Raw genomic sequence first — 17,888 nt, 5'->3', positions numbered from 1 at the left:
CAAGAATGTGAAGAGACCTAATGAAGTGGCCTGGGAGCGAGCCCTGAGGCTGTGCAGGCGGCAGCCGTCCTTGGCCAAGCCCACACCTCCCCGTGGCAACCCCCGCTGGCGTCGCTGCGGACACCGACGCGCCGATCCTAAGATGCAGAGGGACATGCGAGGGGCCCAGGAAGAGGCAAAAGAATCGGGAGGAAGAACAGAGCGACAGGACTCGCACTTTCCAATTCCAAAACCTCCTCCAAAGCTCCAGGAACCAAGACGGCGACGGCGGGAGGAGGACAGGCCCAGATCAACGAAGCGCGACTCGGAGTCCGACAGAAACCCGCGCGCGGGTGGTCGGCTGATGTCTGCGGGGCGGCCAAGGCAAGTGTGCAGCCCCGTGCCGGTGACTAAAGCTGGGCCCTCCCGAATGCCGTCTCCAAAGAGAACCCCCAACGGTCCAAGCACATGAAATGTAAACGTAAGAGCTACGAACAGAAAACACAGAAGAAAACCTCTGGGACCGTGAGCTGTGCGACACCAAAAGCCTGGTCCTTAAAGGAAAGAAACACCTGAAAATCACGTGTCAGACAAAGGATTTGTATCCAAAATATATAAAGACTCCACAAGAGGAGTCCAGGTAATGGGCAACAGTTGTGCAGGCCACCAAGACCCAGGGGCGGCGGGCAAGTCCCCAGAGACCCTCCGCACGCTGAGTTCGGAGAAGTCAAACACGGCCCCAGGGAGCGCCGCGCACACCCACAAGGCAGCGGGGACGGCGCGCAGGCGGGCGCGGGCGGGGAAGGGAGCCGGCTCCGGCTGCGCTCCGGCTGGCGGCTGCGCTCCGAGCGCCCTGGGGAAGCACAGAACAGGGCAGTGAGACCCCCAAGGCCTCCCCCCCTCCCCCCCCCCCCAGCCTGAGGACACAGAGCCGGCCCGCAGCACAGGCCTTTCCCGTCCTCACCGAGGGCTCCCCCGGACAAGCACACCCACCCTGTGCGGACAGGGTCCCCACACAGCCCAGCGCGACGAGGCCACACGGGCCAGACTCTGGAGCCAGAAGAGGCCGAATGCGACACCACCTCCCTATGCGGACGGTGTGCCGCTCCGTTTTGCTCCGATCAAGCGCAGAGCGGCAGGCGCGAGGGCATGAGGCTCCGCCGGCCCCCAGCCCGCGGGCCCCACAGCTCCCCGTCTGCTGGGAGGCCTGGTCGTCTTCCGGGCCGCGGCTCCGACTCCACCGTAGGCCCAGCCGGGAGCCAGCAGACTTACTTTCCACCAGTTTTCTCAAAGGTTTTATTTAAGTCATCTCTGCACCCATGTGGGGCTCGAACTCAAGACCCCAACATCAAGAGTCGCACGCCCTTCTGCTGGGGCCAGCCGCGCGTCCCAGAGCTGCCTTCTGCTTATCCTCCGAGAGGAGCTTGTGCAGTTTCGTTCTCCGTGCCCCTCCTGTGCACTGATCTGCTGCGCTCACATCGTACACCCTCCGCCTCCTTCTCTTGGGGGCACACATGGGGTCCCCCCAAATCCTTTGTACCTGTGGCCCAAGCACCCTCACTGCACAGCCGAGGAGAGACGGGGGCCCTGTGGGTGAGACCCCGTGCCCCCCCGGAAACGGGGCACGCATGGTTTCAGAAACACTGGGGCGCCACAGAAACTCCGGAGACAATCAAAGAACAAAAGAGAGAAAAGAAAAGCCATCACTAAGGAGTGAAACTCAGCCAGGTGTCTGCGAACACAGCCGCGTGAGGCCGATCGATGGGGCGACAGCTAATTCCCTAATAGGTGTTTTAAGTGCATTTGTAAACGGCCTCTTGTTTGTAAAAGGGTCTGGAACAGGACCAAGACCCACGGGCGCACCAAATCCTGAAGCAGGGGAATTCCACGCTAACGCAACAGCCTTACTCAGACATAAACGCGTGGAAGGAACCTGAAAAGCTCTCCTTACTTTTTTTGGCGTTGAAGTTGAAGCTGAGGCATAACTGACACACGACGGTCTACGTCCTGGGAGCGGGACAGCAGGGGCCACGCTCTGGAGACCTACAGGACGACCACCGTCAATCGAGTGAACACCCATCACCGTACGAAGTTACAAACTGTTCCTTCTTGTGATGAGGACTTGCAGCTGCACTGTCTTGAGGACTTTCATTTGCCTGCTGCAGTGTCACCAGCCCCGGTCACCATGCTGTCCCTCACACTGCCGGGACAGAGTTATTCTGCAGCTGCAAGTTTGGGCTTTCGTCCTCCTTTGCCCATTCACTGTCACCCCCACTCTGGCCCTCCAGCACCCATCTGTTCTCTGAGTTTCGGGGTTTGGGGGCTTTCAGATCCCACCTGTGAGATCCTATGGTATTTCTCTTCCTCAGACTCATCTCACTTAGTATAATACCCTCAAGGTCCACCCACGTTTTCACCAATGGCACGATTTCCTTCCTTTTTAGGCTGCTATCCTGTGTGTGCGCGCGCACATGTGTGTGTACACACACTGCCTGTTCTGTCCACTCGTCCATCACTGGAGAGCAACTTTGGGGGCTTCCAGGTCTTGGCTGCTGCAAATAACGCTGCCGGGAACACAGAGATGCTGACGGCTTGAGCCGGGGTTTGCGTTGTCTCTGGGTAAAGGCTCAGTACTACAGTCTGTTTCAGTTCTGGGGACGCCCCACACAGTTTTCCGGACCGGATGCAGCAACTGGCACTCCCACCAGCAGGGTGACGCGGCTCCCCTGTCTCCGCAGCCTCGCCAGCACCTGTCATTTCTGGTCTTTCTGTGTGACGCCCGCGCTGACTGGTGCGAGGTGACGCCTGCCTGGGCTTCTGAAGCGCACTCCCGGGACACCGGGCGATGCCGAGCTCCCTTCCACACGCCCGTCAGCCATCTGTGTGTCTTCTTCAGAAAAGCGTGTATTCAGGTCCTCGGCCCGTTGGTAAATCAGATGATTTACATTTTTGGAGTTGAGCTCTGCCAGGTCTTCATGTATTTCGGAGAGCGCACAGGCACGGGACCACAAACCTCCTCTCCCATCCTGCAGGCGGCCTTTTCGTCCTGTCGGTGGCCTCCTGCGCTGAGCAGAAGCTTTCCCGAGGGACCTTGTCCTGCTCCTTGATTTCTGCTTTTGTTGCCTTTGCATCTCATTATTACTGTGCTTTCAAAATACTGGTTCAATATTATAGTGTTTATCTAAAATTAGTAACAGTTACCCTAACAGGTTTAGTTACCCCAACACTTCAGAAATCTCACCAGAAGGCTCCCATGTCCCTCAGAGGGTTTCTACCCAAGCCTGCCGACAGGCACGCGCCACTGCCCTGCGAACTGTCAGACCTGCCAGGGGCCACTCACCTCTGCACTCGAGCCTTCCAAAGCCCCGTGTCCCTCCCACAGGCTCGCAGCCAGGTGGTGCGCACAGCCGCCCGCGTGAACACGGAGAGAACGCACAGCATACAGCAAGTGGAAAAGCAGAGGGCTACCACTCAAGTTCCAATGATATAATCTGCTGTTTCCTTAAAAAAAAAAAAGGCTCTGCGGCGGACACAGCAGCCAGCGCCATGCTCCAGCAGACGCGGGACACTGCGGAGCTGAACCCGTCATCCCAGGTAATTGCTTCAGGGGACAAAAGACACAAGATGAGACAGAAGTACAGACTGCAAAGACCTCCTCACGCCGGGAACATTTCAGCACGGGAAGAACAGCGGGCATCACAGGCCCAAGCCATCAGACGGCACGCATGCTGTACTTTCTCTGGACAGTCGAAAATATTTTGCTTTATCAAAAACCCTCATTCTTGTCATCAATTTCCATACGTTACTCTAACCTCCAGGGACACTATCAGTGCTCCTCAAGCACTGAAAGCACGAAGAGCTAATGTGACGCTGGCCCTGGGCAGACCCCCAAGGGGTGGGGACGGTGTCTGAAGGCCCGGCTGCCCCTGCCCCTCACTCCTCAACCCAACAAAATCCAGCCCCAGCACCTGCCAACTGACTGAGGCATCTCGTCTTCCTACAGGGAGAACGAAGAGTCCGGGGACCACCTCACAACTTCACAAACGCTACTGAAGCACGTTCTGCTGAAAATACAGCAGGTCTCAGACAGGACAGGAACGCAGAAACTGCGCACATAAAGTAGGAAGAAGGCAAACAAAGCGTCTGGGTCATAGGAATCTAGAACATTCTAGCTTCGGGGATCCATTTGTGACCCCCTGAAGTAACATCACTAAGTGAAATGGGAAATCCACGCATGAGCTTTCCATGGCAGGGCCAGGCACCACACTGCTGGCCTCAGAACTAAGCCGCGTGCCGGGGTCAGGGACCACAGAAGCCGGACGAGCGCCCGGAGAGAGCGGCAGCAGCAGACGAGGCGCTCCGTGGGGACGAGAGGAAGAGGGAAGTGGGGGTGCACAGGCGCGTAGGGCCAGAGGCTCCCTCGGGCCCCTGAGAGGGCATCAGAACCCCTCAGCCCCTGAGGGGCCCATCTCCACTCAGAGCTGAGGGCTCTTGGGGACTCCCCAAGGTGAGAACTGCCAGCGCAGCCACACAACATTCAAAATGTATTACTGTGCGGCATCTGGGGGGCTCAGTCGGTTAAGTGTCCCCCTCGGACTCAGGATGTGACCCCAGAGTCCTGGGATCGAGCCCCGCATTGGGCTCCCTGCTCAGCGGGAAGCTGGCTTCTCCCTCTGCCGCACCCCCGCCTCTGCTCGCTCGCCCTCTATCAAATAAATACAATCTTTTTAAAAAAATCTTAATTACTATAAAACCCTAGAAATACAACATCGACTAAACCTTTCACTGGCTCTAAGGAAACATTTCTGCTTCTCAGGATGCACATCTGTGCTGTCCCCTGCTCTGAGTCGAGCAGACTAGGAAGAGCTCAACTCAGGGAACGCACGAAGGAACGGACACTTGGAAGCACTGCATGGCCGCTGAAGGGATGCAAAGGTCCCGTGTCCGGGAAAGTCTTGAAAACCAGAAACACATGTAACGAACTTACATGATCAGTGCCTCCCACTCGAAAAAGTTCTCTTCATTCATGGGGCCTGCAGGGGAAAAAACAATTTCCACAATTAATTGTGAAGGCAACACTGGCGATCAGAAGTAGGTTATAAAGAGGTTAAGTGCAGTGCCTTACCTGCCACAATTCCTTCTGGAGGATTCAGCGTTAGTTCTATAAAACGAAAAAGTAAAACCATTATGAAACACAATGTGTATTAGGTTGGCATTTTAAAAAACACTTTGTAAAAGTATGTAAGAGGGGCGCCTGGGTGGCTCAGTGGGTTAAAGCCTCTGCCTTCGGCTCAGGTCATGATCTCAGGGTCCTGGGATCGAGCCCCGCATCGGGCTCTCTGCTCGGCAGGGAGCTGGCTTCCCTCTCTCTCTCTGCCTGCCTCTCTGCCTGCTCGTGATCTCTGTTAAATAAATAAATAAAATCTTTAAAAAAACGCACACAGTTAAAAGTCTGGTCACAAGACCATTCAGACACGAACGCCGTTGCTTATCCTTCCACTTGCTTCCCGGTCCCCTTGGAGCTCTGAGGAGCAGCCCAGAGCCACGGGCAGCAGCGGTCTGAGCAGCCCGCGAGGCCACCGCGACGAGACGCGGCCGAGCACTGATGGTCCGTTACACGTCTCTGCCCAGCACTCCTCCGGCCAGTGGACACGCAGGGGCAAAGGACAGGCAAGGGCCCTGCCTTCAGTGAGCTCAGGCGCTCGGGAAGGGAGACTGCAGACAAGGACCACTCGTGAAGAAAGTTCCAGGTACCGGAGAGTACGATGTGACAAAGTGAGAGAAAGACATGCCGGCGGGGGCAGGGGACGCCTCGCTGTGAAGGTGACACTGGAGGGGCTCCTTTTTTTTTTAACTGAGATAGAGCTGACTTATCCCATGTTAGTTTCAGGTACCACACAGGGAGCCGGTACCGTTTATATTCTGAAATGGGCGCGGTACATCGTCTGGTTAGTTAACGTCCACCAACACACGCTCACAAATCAGTTTTTCTTCTGATAAGAACTTTTAAGATCTACTTTCTTGGCAACTTTCAAACGCACCACATGGCATTATCAACTGCAGGCGCCGTGCTGCAGCGAGGCTCCTCTTATCACCAGTACCTTCTGACCACTTCCACGCTTCCTGCCCACGGCCCATCCCCCGCGGCTACCATGAGGCCGTCCTGAGTCCGGGAGCGGCCACTCTGATTAAGATTTCCTGCGCGTTGGGACGCCTGGGTGGCTCAGTTGGTTAGACGACTGCCTTCGGCTCAGGTCATGATCCTGGAGTCCCGGGATCGAGTCCCGCATCGGACTCCCAGCTCCATGGAGAGTCTGCTTCTCTCTCTGACCTTCTCCTCGTTCATGCTCTCTCTCACTATCTCTCTCTCAAGTAAATAAATAAAATCTTTAAAAAAAAAAAAAAAAAAAAAAAAAGATTTCCTGCGCGAGACAGACCACCTGACACTCGTCTCTGTCTCACTCTGCTTAGTGTGACGCTCTCGAGGTCCCTCCAAGTTGTCGCAAACAGCAAGATTTCATACTTTGTTGTGGCTGAGTAACACCCCCTGGTACAAGCATTATCCATAACAGCCCCCAAAAATGAAAACACCCAAATATCTATCTATAGAAGATGAGATTAAGAGACTGTGGCAGGGTCACACAAGGCAACAAAAGCGACAATAAATGATGCTACACACAACATAAAGTTGTGCGAGGAAGCCAGGTGTCTAGCTATCGACACAATACTCCTCACGCTACATACATACGCACGACCCAGAACACACAACACAAACTACATGTATCGCTAGATTACACTGACTACGTTCATTAAAAACCCGGCAAGCTGAGCGCCAACGTTTAGGAACCCAGGCTTCGGTGGAAAAACAAAGCAAGGTGGCGATTGTCCTGCGAAGACAGAGCTGCTCTGGGGCGTGGCAGTGCCACACCGTGGGGTCCTGGGGAGCTCAGACTTCTTGCTTACCCGGGGCGGCGATGCTCGGGGAGCTCACTGAGGGGAACATGTCTTTCCTGCACCTGTCCTCACACCAGCGGATTCCAAATGAACTTTTTAAAAAAGACTTACTTATTTGAGAGAAGATAAAGAGCACGAGCAAACGGGAGGGGGTGGGCAGAGGGAGAGGGACAAGCGGACCCCTCGCTGAGTAGGGAGGCTGACCCGCACCCACAGGGCTCGATCCCAGAACCCTGATATCATGACCTGAGCCGAAGGCAGACACTTAACTGACTGAAACACCCCAGTGCCCTTCAAATTAATAAAGGATTTTAAGAGTTGTTACCACGACAGTCTAGATGGGGAAGGAGATGGCTTGAGTCAGAGTAGTAAGTGAGAACTGGGGTACCGGTGGGGGGGTCTGTTCTGCAGGCAGAGAGGAAGAACAAGGCTGTTCCCGGGTTCCTGGCCAAACAACTAAGCGAACGGTGGCACTATTCCTGTGACGGAACAGGAAGGGACAGGCTTGAAGGGAAAGCAGGAATTTTCATGTAAACACATTAAAATGGAGACCAGGAAACAATTAAAGGGCTTCTGGGCGGCTCAGCTGGTTAGTCATCTGACTTGGTTTTGGCCCAGGTCATGATCTCGGGGTCAAGGGATCGAGCCCACGTCCGGCTCTGCATTTAGCCAGGAGTCTGCTTGGGATTCTATCTCCTTCTCCCTCTGCCCCTTTCCGCCACTCACTCTCACTCTCTAAAATACGTAAAATAAACCTTAAAAAAATAAAAAGGCAATAGAACAGGCAGGTGGCTGGAGGGACAAGTGCGAGGCTCCAGGGAGAGACGACACTAGCCGTAGAAATCTACGTGCACACGGAAGGGACAGAGCCGCCGGGGCAGTCCCCCAGGGAACACCTGGAAACTCGGGTGCCACCGGCAGGTCTCCACAATGACTAGGGAGTAGCACCGCCACGGAGGGAGAAGGGACCAGGAACGCTCCACATTCTGCCAGGAACGAGTCCTCCACAAGGAATACGAGCTGCCGAGCCAGCCGGATGCACTGAGAGCCCCAGAAGTCACAGCCGGCCGCGGGAAGGGAAGGGCCAGAGCGGGCGCCCAGAGGAAGCCGGGGAAGCAGGGCAGCAGACGCCTCGGAGCGGGCACCAGGTGCAGATGAGGAGGAGGGGTACCAGGAAGGCTGAGCCCCTCGGGTGGGGCAAGACAGACTCTGTCTCAGCCCCTCGTCGCGTCTCTGCGTGACAGCCGACCAGGAGAGCGGCCCCAGAGGATCCCAGAACCCAGCCCCCCAGGCTCCGCACACCCAGTCATCTGAAATCCAGTCTAGTTTTCACGTCTAAAGTCAAATCACCGTATTACAAGAAAAACCCAACAGATTAAAGCAGGTGAGTTCCAAACCGCTGTGCCTGAGAGAGCACAACAGTAGAGACGGCACTGGTTCCCCGGGAGCCCTGAAGGGGTGCTTCCCCGCAAAGGAGCTGGCTGTGCTCTTCACCTGCGGCCCGCTGGAAGCGCTCACCCTCCCCGGAGGGAGGCCGGAGGGTGCTCTCTGGGCGGCTGCATGCACCCAGCACCCGGCACGGCCCACCCGCATCCTGACTCGACAGCGGCACCTGCTGGTCAGAGGGGAACTGCGCGGCCCAAGCTGCCCCAAGGGGAAGGGGTCCTGACTCTCTCCTTTCTCCGCTTTGTCCCAAACACACACCCGCAGAGCTTTCACGTTTACTGGCAAAAGCAAATTCAAAAAGAAAAACTCTTAACAGTATCAGAGAAGTCTGCACAAACCATAGCACTGAACCCTTGAGAATGCTAATTTGTTCAAAACATTTTAATAGTGGCTTAAAAAAGTCACCACACAAAATGCAATAGAAACTCAACTCCGACCCAGCGATCCCAGTCTTGGAGCCTCCCTAGCAACAGATACACTGGTAAAAACAGGAAAAGAGGTAGGCATTAGGCTATTCATTTCAGAATTATTTGTAATAGCAAAACACTGGAAATTTGACCCAAATATCTATCAACAGGGGACCAGTCGGTCAAATCATGATTCTTCTACCAACGGAGTATTTCGCTGCTGGAAGAAAAGATGCACGCTCTCTGTACAGGTGTACAACGAAATGAAAAAGAAAAAACACAAAGTGGAGAAAAGCTTGTACCGAGGGTCTGTAAAGAGGTGATTAAATAAAAATGAGGGTGTTAAGGGCCTGAGTCCACCAGGCCTGGTGTTCTCGGACGACCAGCACCCAGCCCCAGGAGGATGGCACCCACACGCCCAGGAGAGAGGCCCCGGAAGAGCCAGGCCTGCCCCCAGCTGGACGTCAGACCCAAAGACAATATTTCTGTTGTTGGAGGCCCTACTCCCAGGTATTTTGTCTCTGCAGCTCTAGAACACGAACACGGTCCTCGAGCAGGTGCGCGGCCATCTGTAAGTAATCTGCAGGGGAACCCTGACCCTTACCTCACGGCGCGCCTAAGCCTTTCCCTGACACTGACCACAGATGACACCGTACTGAGAAAGACACGTGATTTGTCATAGGAGAAAACCGTAGCAATCTCCCAGTAGGCTGGGGTTTCTTAAACACGGAGAGCATGAAATATTTTGGAAGTAAACAGAGTGGACTTCAGTGAAATCAAGAAATCCTCTGCTCTTCAAAAGGCTGCGCTACGGAAACTCAAAGGCACACCACACGGGCTGCTGCTCCGGCGGTGCCCTCCGGTCACACAAAACCAAGGAGTTCTAAGGCTCTGCTAGACAACAGCATGCATAGGGTTAACACTGTAATGTACACTTAAAAACTGGTAAGAAGAGGAAATTATGGGGTTTTTTTTTAACCACAATTTTAAAAAGGGGCAAGCCTCAGTTTAAGGGAAAATATTTACAAAACATCCAACAAAAGACTGTAGATACATTATATAAAGAACTGTTAAAACTTACCAAGAAAACAATATACTTGAAAATCAGCAGAAGACTCAAGACCCAGGATGGCATGAAACACACAGAACAATGCTCAGTGTCATTAATTAGGAAAGCACCTATCAGGGCGCCTGGGTGGTTCCGTCGGATGAGCATCTGCCTTCGGCTCACGTCATGAACCTGAGGTCTTGGGGTCAAAGTCCTGCGTTGGGCTCAGCGCTCAGCAGGGACCCTGCTTGAGATTCTCTGCCCCTCTGCCCTTCCCCCAATTCACATACACGTACACTCTCTCTCTAAAATAAAATAAAGTCTGGGGGCGCCTGGGTGGCTCAGTGGGTTGAGCCTCTGCCATAGGCTTGGATCGTGATCTCAGGGTCCTGGGATCGAGCCCCGCATCGGGCTCTCTGCTCAGAGGGGAGCCTGCTCCCCTGCCCCGCCTGCCTCTCTGCCTCACAGAGACTTGTGATCTCTCTCTCTCTGTCAAATAAATAAAAATCTATAAAAAAAAATAATAAAAGTCTTAAAAACAAAATAAAACCCTAAAGGCTGGCTGGGCCATAAGCACACATCAAGCAAGTGAGAAGGAAACCACGCTGAAGCAGCGGGGAGAGGCTGGGACAGAATCCCAGCCCTCCTCGCGGTATCTCACAACCAGGAGCAAACGCAAAATCCAGAGCTTCTCCCTGAGCAGCAAAAGGTTCCAACCTCACAGCAGCGCCCCGACTTCTAAGACATACACTTGAATAGACAAGCCCCCCAAACACCTAACTTTGAAATCCCAGGGGACTCGCATCCCGAGACCGCAAGACAGGAGTAATTCGGGAAGGCTCCCTGGAGCGGCTTGCACACGGGGACCCAGGCGCCCCGGGGCCCAGCTCAGAGGGAGCCCGTGGCTTGTGCCTAGACCGAAGAGAAGCAGGCTCACCTGCGTCTGTCGGGGCGCCGGCCTGAGGGCAGGCACGTGATCTGACACACACACACGTCAAGAGCCTGCTGGGTCACTCTCCACTGGGAACGGGGACTTGGGGGCCACCCTTGCCCCCACCCTTTGCTGGGCTCTGGGGCACCAGCATCTCCCTGAAGGGAGCTTCTATGCGTACCTAGTGCCCTGATTTCTGGGGCTGTCATCCACCGAACAGCTCTCGATCACCGGGCTCTGCAGGCCAGGGACACTTGGGCACCCGCTCCCAGGAAACTGTAATAATCAGTATCACACAGAAAGGAGCTCACACTTATCTGGTGTCCCAAATTCTATGCCTGCTTCTGGGTACTTCTCTACATCACCTGACTCCGGCAGCCAGTGGGACTTACGCTGTGGGTTCTGGAGGACCCTAACCAGTGAAGGAAGGGTTCTTAAACAGGCAGTACCCCTGGGAAAGCAAGAAGCCACAGATTCAGGAGCCGGTCTCTCTGTGCAGGGGGCCCTGCACTGGGTGTGGAGCGGGGTCTCTCTGTGGATTCTCTCCCCTTCTGCCCCCTCAACTCCCTCTCTCCCTCTCTAAAAGCAAACAAACAAAAAAAGAAGTTGCAGAGAGAGGAATACAAAAGCTGACTGAAACACAGCCTAGATGAAGCAGAAGAAAGGGTCAGCTCAGTCAAGGAGTGGAACTCAGGTGATCAGAGAAGCAAGAAGAAAAAAGAAAAAAATGTGAAGATAGCTTAGGGGCTTATAGGACAATATCGAACAGACTAATATTTGGATCACGGGAAAAGAGAGAGAGAGAAAAGTTCAGAAATCTCCTTGAAGAAGTAACAGCTGGGGGAAAAAAAAAAGTAATGGCTGAAAACTTCCCTAATCTGGAGAAGGAAACAGACATCCAGATCCAAGAAGCCCAGAGAGTTTCAAATAAGAGGACCCAATGGGACCCACACCAAGACATATTATGGTTATACGTCAAAAACTAACGACCAGGAGCGAATCTTAAAAGCAGCAGATGAGGGAGGGGAGGTCGTGGCAGGAGGATAAATCAGCAGCAGGAGAAAAACAGCTTATTATGTACAAGGAAACCCCTTAAGTCTTTCAGCAGATTTTTCAGCAGAAACTCTGCAGGCCAGAGAGAGTGGCACGATGTACTCAGTGCTGAAAGGAAAACCTCTAACCAAGATAACTCTACCCAGCAAAGTGATCATTCGGAAGTGAAGACGTAAAGTGTTTTCCGGAGAAAAAAAATCTCAAAGAGTTCATCACCACTAACACGGCCTTCAAGGAATGTTCTTCTTTAAGCTGAAAAGAAGGGGTGTCACAAGAGCACGTGTGAAAGAATAAATCTCACTGGAAAGTTGAATATATAGTAAAAGTAGTGGGTTAAGCACTTAAAAAGCTAGGATGAAGGTTAAAAGACATAGGAAGTAAAAAATAACTATGATTATGATAATTAAAGAACACAGATAAAAGAATGTACAGTGGGACATCAAAATATCAAATGTGGGGGTGAGGGAGAGTAAAAATGTTGAGCTTTAGGAACTTAAGTTATTATCAACTTAAAACAGACTGTTTACAAGCATAAGTTGTTATAGGTAAGCCTCATGGTAGCTAGCCACAAAGCAAAAGCCTGGGGCAGACCTACAAAAGATAAAGAAATATAAGCATACCACCTGAGAAAGTCATCAAACCACGAAGAAGAAAGCAAGAAGAAGAAAGGAACAGAGAGGAGCTACAGGAAATGTGAGAAGGGACGCCTGGGTGGCTCAGTGGGTTAGGTGTCTGTCTTTGGCTCGGGTCATAATCCCAGGGTCCTGGGATCGAGCCCTGCATCGGGCTCCCCACTCTGTGGGGAGTCTGCTTCTCCCTCTGCCTGCTGCTTCCCTGCTTGTGCTTGCTCTCTGTCAAATAAATAAAATTTAAAAAAAAAAACAACTTTCAGAAAACAATTAACAAAAATGGCAACAATCACATGCTAAGTAATTACTTCAAATGTAAGTGGACTAAACTCTCCAATCAAAAGACAGGGAGTGGCTAAATGGGTAATAAAAATCAAGAGCCGGGGCACCTGGGTGGCTCAGTCCTTAAGCATCTGCCTTTGGCTCAGGTCTATGATCCCAGGGTCCAGGGATCAAGCCCCACATCGGGCTCTCTGCTCGACGGGAAGCCTGCTTCTCCCTCTCCCTCTCCCACTCCCCTTGCTTGTGTTCCCTCTCTCACTGTGTCTCTCTCTGTCACACAAATAAATAAAATCTTTAAGAAAAAAAAATTCAAGACCCATCCCTATACTGCTCACAAGAGATGCACTTGAGATGTCAGGACACACACACTACAAGTAAAGGGATAAAAAAGATGTTCCATGCAAATGGAAACCAAAAGAAATCTGGAGCAGCTATACTTCTACCAGACAAAACAGACTTTAAAACAGAGACTGTATTAAGAGATAAAGAAAGGAATTACATAACAATAAAGGAGTCAATCCACAAGAAGATGTAATATTTGTAAATATTTAAGCACCCAACACAGGAGCCCCTGAATATATAAAGCAAATTTCAAGAGACCTAAAGAGAGACACAGACAGTAATACACTAGTAGCAGGGGATTTTAGTACCCCACTTACATACAGAAAATCAGTAAGAAAACACCGGCCTTAAGTAACACGTTAGACCAGATGGGCTCAACAGATATTTGCAGAGCATTCCATTCAAAAGCAGCAGAAGACACGTTGTTCTTAAGTGCAAGGGGAACATTCTCCAGGACAATTTACATGTTAGGCCAGAGAATAAGTCTTAACAAATTTAAGAGGAGTAAAATCATACGAAGCATCTTTTCTGATCACAATTATGTGAAACTAGAGATTAGTTACATGAAGAACACTGGAATATTCACAACATGCTACTGAAAAACCAATGAGTCAATAAAGAAATCAAAAGAAAAATTTTTAAAAAATACCTGGAGACATAAAATTAAAACAAAGAAAATGTGATATACTAAAATTAATGAGATGCAGCAAAAGCAGTTCTAAAAGAGAAGATCACAGTGAAAATTCCTATGTCAAGAAACAGAAAAAATCTCAAATAAAGCACCTACTTTACACCTCAAGAAACCAGAAAAACCAGTGAAGCCCAGAGTTAGCAGAAGGAAGGAAGGAACAAACATTAGAATGGAAATAAATGAAATAGACTAAGAAGACAACAGAAATGATGAAACTAAGAGCTGGTTCTTCAAAAGATAAAATCAACACACCTCTAGCTAGACTCACCTCATTAAATGGAGAGAAGACTCAAACCACAAAAGTAGAAATGAAAGAGATGTTACAGCTGACACCACAGAAATACAAGGAATCACAAGAGACTACCACGGACGACTGCCGGCCAACAAACTGCATCTAGAAGAAATGGATGAATTCTTAGGAACACACAACCTCCTAAGAGTGAAGCATGATGAAAGAGAAAATCTGAACACATGGATGACTGGTCAGGAGACTGAATCAGTAATTAGAGACCTCCCAACATACCCAAGTCCAGGACCAGATGGTTTCACTGGTGAATTCTACCCAACATTCAAAGAATTAATTAATACCAGCTCTTCTCTCAAACTCTTCCAAAACAAAGACAAAACAAACAAACGAACAAAAAACAGATGCGGAGGGAACATTTTACAAAGCCAGTTTCACCGTAATACCAAAACCAGACAAGAATGTCACAAGGAAACTACAGGCCAATATCCCTGGTGAACACAGATGCAAAAATCCCCAAGAAAATATTAGCAAACCCAATTCAACACATAGTAAGAGGATCATAGAGCATAATCAAATGACATTTATTCCAGGAATGCAAGAATGGTTCAACATCTGCAAATGAGTCAACGGGACAGACCATATTAACAAAATGAAGGATAAGGATTATACAATTATCTCATCTGGTGCAGAAAAGCATCTGATAAACTTCAACATCCGTGTATACCTCTCAGCAAAGCAGGTGGAGATGGAACACAACTCAACATAACAAAAGCCATATATGAAATCCCACAGCCAACACCAGACTCAATGGTGAAAAGCTGGAAGGTTATCCTCTAAGATCAGGAACAAGATAAGGATACCTCTTACCACTCTTATCCAACAGAGTAGTCAAAATCCTTGCCCTAAGCAAGAAAAAGAAATAAAACACATCCGAATTGGAAAGGAAGAATTAAAACTGTTACTATCTACAGCATACATGACATTATACATAAAATAAAACACATCCGAATTGGATGTGTTAGAATAACACATGTTAGAATAAACAAATTCAGTAAAGTTGCAGGACACAAACAAAATCAATACACAAAAATCTGTTGTGTTTCTATACATTAATAGTGAATTATCAAAAAAAGGAATTAAGAATCCCATTTATAACTGCATAAAAATGAATAAAATACCTAGGAATAAACTTAACCAAGGAGGTGAGAGACCTGTATGCTTAAAACTACAACACACTGTGGCACTTGGGTGGCTCCGTTGGTTACGCATCTGCCTTTAGCTCGGGTCACGATCCTGGGGTCCTGGGGTTGAGTCCCGCATCGGGCTCCCTGCTCCATGGGGAGCCCGCTTCTCCCTTTCCCTCCGCCTCTGCCTGCCATTCCCCCCTGCTTGTGTGCTCTCCCTGACAAATAAATAAAAATAAAATCTTAAAAAAAAAAAAAAAACTACAAGACATTAATGAAAGACAGAAATGGAAAGACAGCCTATGCTCATGGATTGGAAGAATGAAATTATTAAAATATCCATACTACACAAAGCAACATACAGATTCAGTGCAATCTCTATCAAAATTACAACGGCACTTCTCAAAAAATAGAGCATGCCTAAAAATTGTATGGAACCACCAAAGACCCAGAGTAGCCAAAGCAAACTTGAGAAAGAACAAAGCTGGAAGCATGACGCTCTTTGATTCCAAACTATATCACAAAGCTACAGTAGTTAAAACACCGAGAACTGGCATAAAAGCCGATACTTAGATTAGTGGAACAAAATAACCCAGAAATAAATCCACACATATATGGTCTATTAACTTAGAACAAAGGAGCCAAGAATACACAATGAGGAAAACAAAGGTGAGTACACTTTTCAGACAAAATGCTGTTACACAATCACAGAGTGTAAACACAACTTTTACATGTACCAGGAAACCAAAGAATCCACGTGGCCAGCTTGCCTGTAATATTCACTTTCTTGTGGTCTGGAACTCAACCCACAAGATCGCCAGGGTAAGCCTGTATGCAATGGAATATTTGGAGGGGGAAGAACTGTTGCAATTTTCAGGAACAGGGACAGAGCTGGAGGACGTCAAGCGAAGTGAAGTAAGACAGAACACCCAGCATCTCCCACACGTAGAGGCTACAGTGTGTATAAGAAACAAGGTCATAGATACAAAGTACAGACGGGTGGCTGCCAGAGGTGGAGGAGCTGGGGGGGGGGGCGGAAATGAGTGAATTGTTCTGGTTTGGGGTTCTTTTTTTTTTTTTTTTTAAATGAATTGAATTTAAAACAATTTAAAAAACAAGCACAGAAAGTGGTAGAATACATTAAGATGTCTTAAAAATTAAAAAAATGTAAAACTACAATGACAGACCACACTACACACCAAACAGAATGACTAAACATTCAAAACCCCATCACACCAAGCGTGGACAAGACAGTGGAACCACCAGAACTCTTTGATACACTGACGGCAGAAATGTAAAACTGTACAACCACTCGGGAAAACAGTTTGGCTGTTTCTTTAAAAATCAAACATTAACCTCACAGGTGAGCCATGCATTTGCCCGAGAGATGAACATGTCTGTCCACGGAAAGACTCCAGCGCTGCTGGAGGATTATTTATATTAACCAAGAAGCAGAAACCGCCCAAAGGTCCACCGAATGCAGGAACATGCTCTGGTCCGTGCAGACGGCGGACGGTCACCCTGCAGCGGAAAGGCCACAACTCGCAGGACGGACGGCTACAGAGTTGCACTGGATGAAAAAATCCCGAGGAGAGAGAAGACGAGACAATCTACAGTGACTCCGAGCAGATGGGTCGGTCGTTTCCCGGAGTCCAGGGCCCAGGAAGGCACAGAAGAGCTGGATCCAGAAGCAGAAGGACACTTCTGGGGCAGTGGGCGCCCCTCATCCTGACTGTGGCCAGGGCTTCAGTGGTGTGTGCATCCCCAAAAGTCATCGCACTGTAAACCGAGTATATTAACGTGTTGTGTGTAAGTTAAACCTTAAGGAAACAGCTTTAAAAAGAAAAAGAAAGACGGCTGGGGAGAAATACGCCGCAAAGGCTGAACGAAGACGAAGAACAAACTTACAACATGCGCGACCAACCATGGACCGGGGTACGCAAAGGCGTAGAGAACATGCGAAAGACACCTACAAATCAGTAAGAAAACGACAGACCACTCTGGGAATTTGGTAAAAGACAAAACGGGCATTTCACAAAGGAAAACACATAAGCCACCTACAAACGTGACAGGACGCTCAACTTCCATCACAGCACACAGATTAAAACCACAAGGGACCATGTCCTTAGACACGGCCGTGCCCGATGTAGACCGTGCCCCACACCAAGGTGTCAGGGAACGTTCCAGGCAATGCGCACAGGGACAAGCACACAGAGAACCAGGCTGGCATGAACCAGGAACGTGGATTACGTGGATTACGAGCTCCATGGCTGTCATACACCCCGGATACAGACTTTGCACAAAGGCACCAGCCACGGCCAAACCAGCATCATATACACATATACACACGCGTGTACACATACACACACACACACACACACACACATAAATGAAAACTGGAAACAACCCAAGTGCCCACCCATGAAGGACGGGATGAATTCTGGCTTCTTCATGAACTCGACCACCACCCAGCAGTGAAAAGGAGCCACAGCTATGGGCTAGGACAGGCCTAACTCTCAGAGTCAGTGCTTAGAACACACACTGCACGATTCCATCTCTATTATTAAGACAACAGCAGGCAAAAACGAACAGTACGCTGCCTGTAAGCCCGTTAAGCAGTAGAACTCCGAAGAGAAGGAAAGGAGCCCGTTACTGGACTCCAGCGGCAGTAACCTGCGGGGGGCGGGGGCGGGGG

General features: G+C 50.1%; 1 protein-coding gene across 3 annotated transcripts in view; it reads right to left on the bottom strand.

Moving 5' to 3' along the window:
• The window catches only part of UBE2G2 (ubiquitin conjugating enzyme E2 G2), a 33,178-nt gene that overhangs the window by 10,380 nt on the left and 4,910 nt on the right, over positions 1-17,888 (bottom strand). Inside the window, exons 2-4 of one of the 3 annotated variants that reach the window (XM_082720240.1) lie at positions 7,259-7,412; positions 5,105-5,140; positions 4,967-5,012 (exon numbers count right to left, since the gene is read on the bottom strand). The exons of 1 other annotated variant lie outside the window; for it this stretch is intronic. In XM_082720240.1, coding sequence (XP_082576366.1) covers positions 4,967-5,007 — 41 coding nt within the window. In that variant the 5' untranslated portion in view covers positions 5,008-5,012; positions 5,105-5,140; positions 7,259-7,412. The remainder of the gene's footprint in view (positions 1-4,966; positions 5,013-5,104; positions 5,141-7,258; positions 7,413-17,888) is intronic. One more of the 3 variants, XM_082720239.1, reaches the window with a different exon arrangement.

Source organism: Mustela nivalis, assembly GCF_964662115.1.
Source record: "Mustela nivalis genome assembly, chromosome: 1".
NCBI lineage: Eukaryota > Metazoa > Chordata > Mammalia > Carnivora > Mustelidae > Mustela > Mustela nivalis.
The sequence above is the reverse complement of the archived record's forward strand: the minus strand, read 5'-3'. Positions and strand labels throughout refer to the sequence as shown.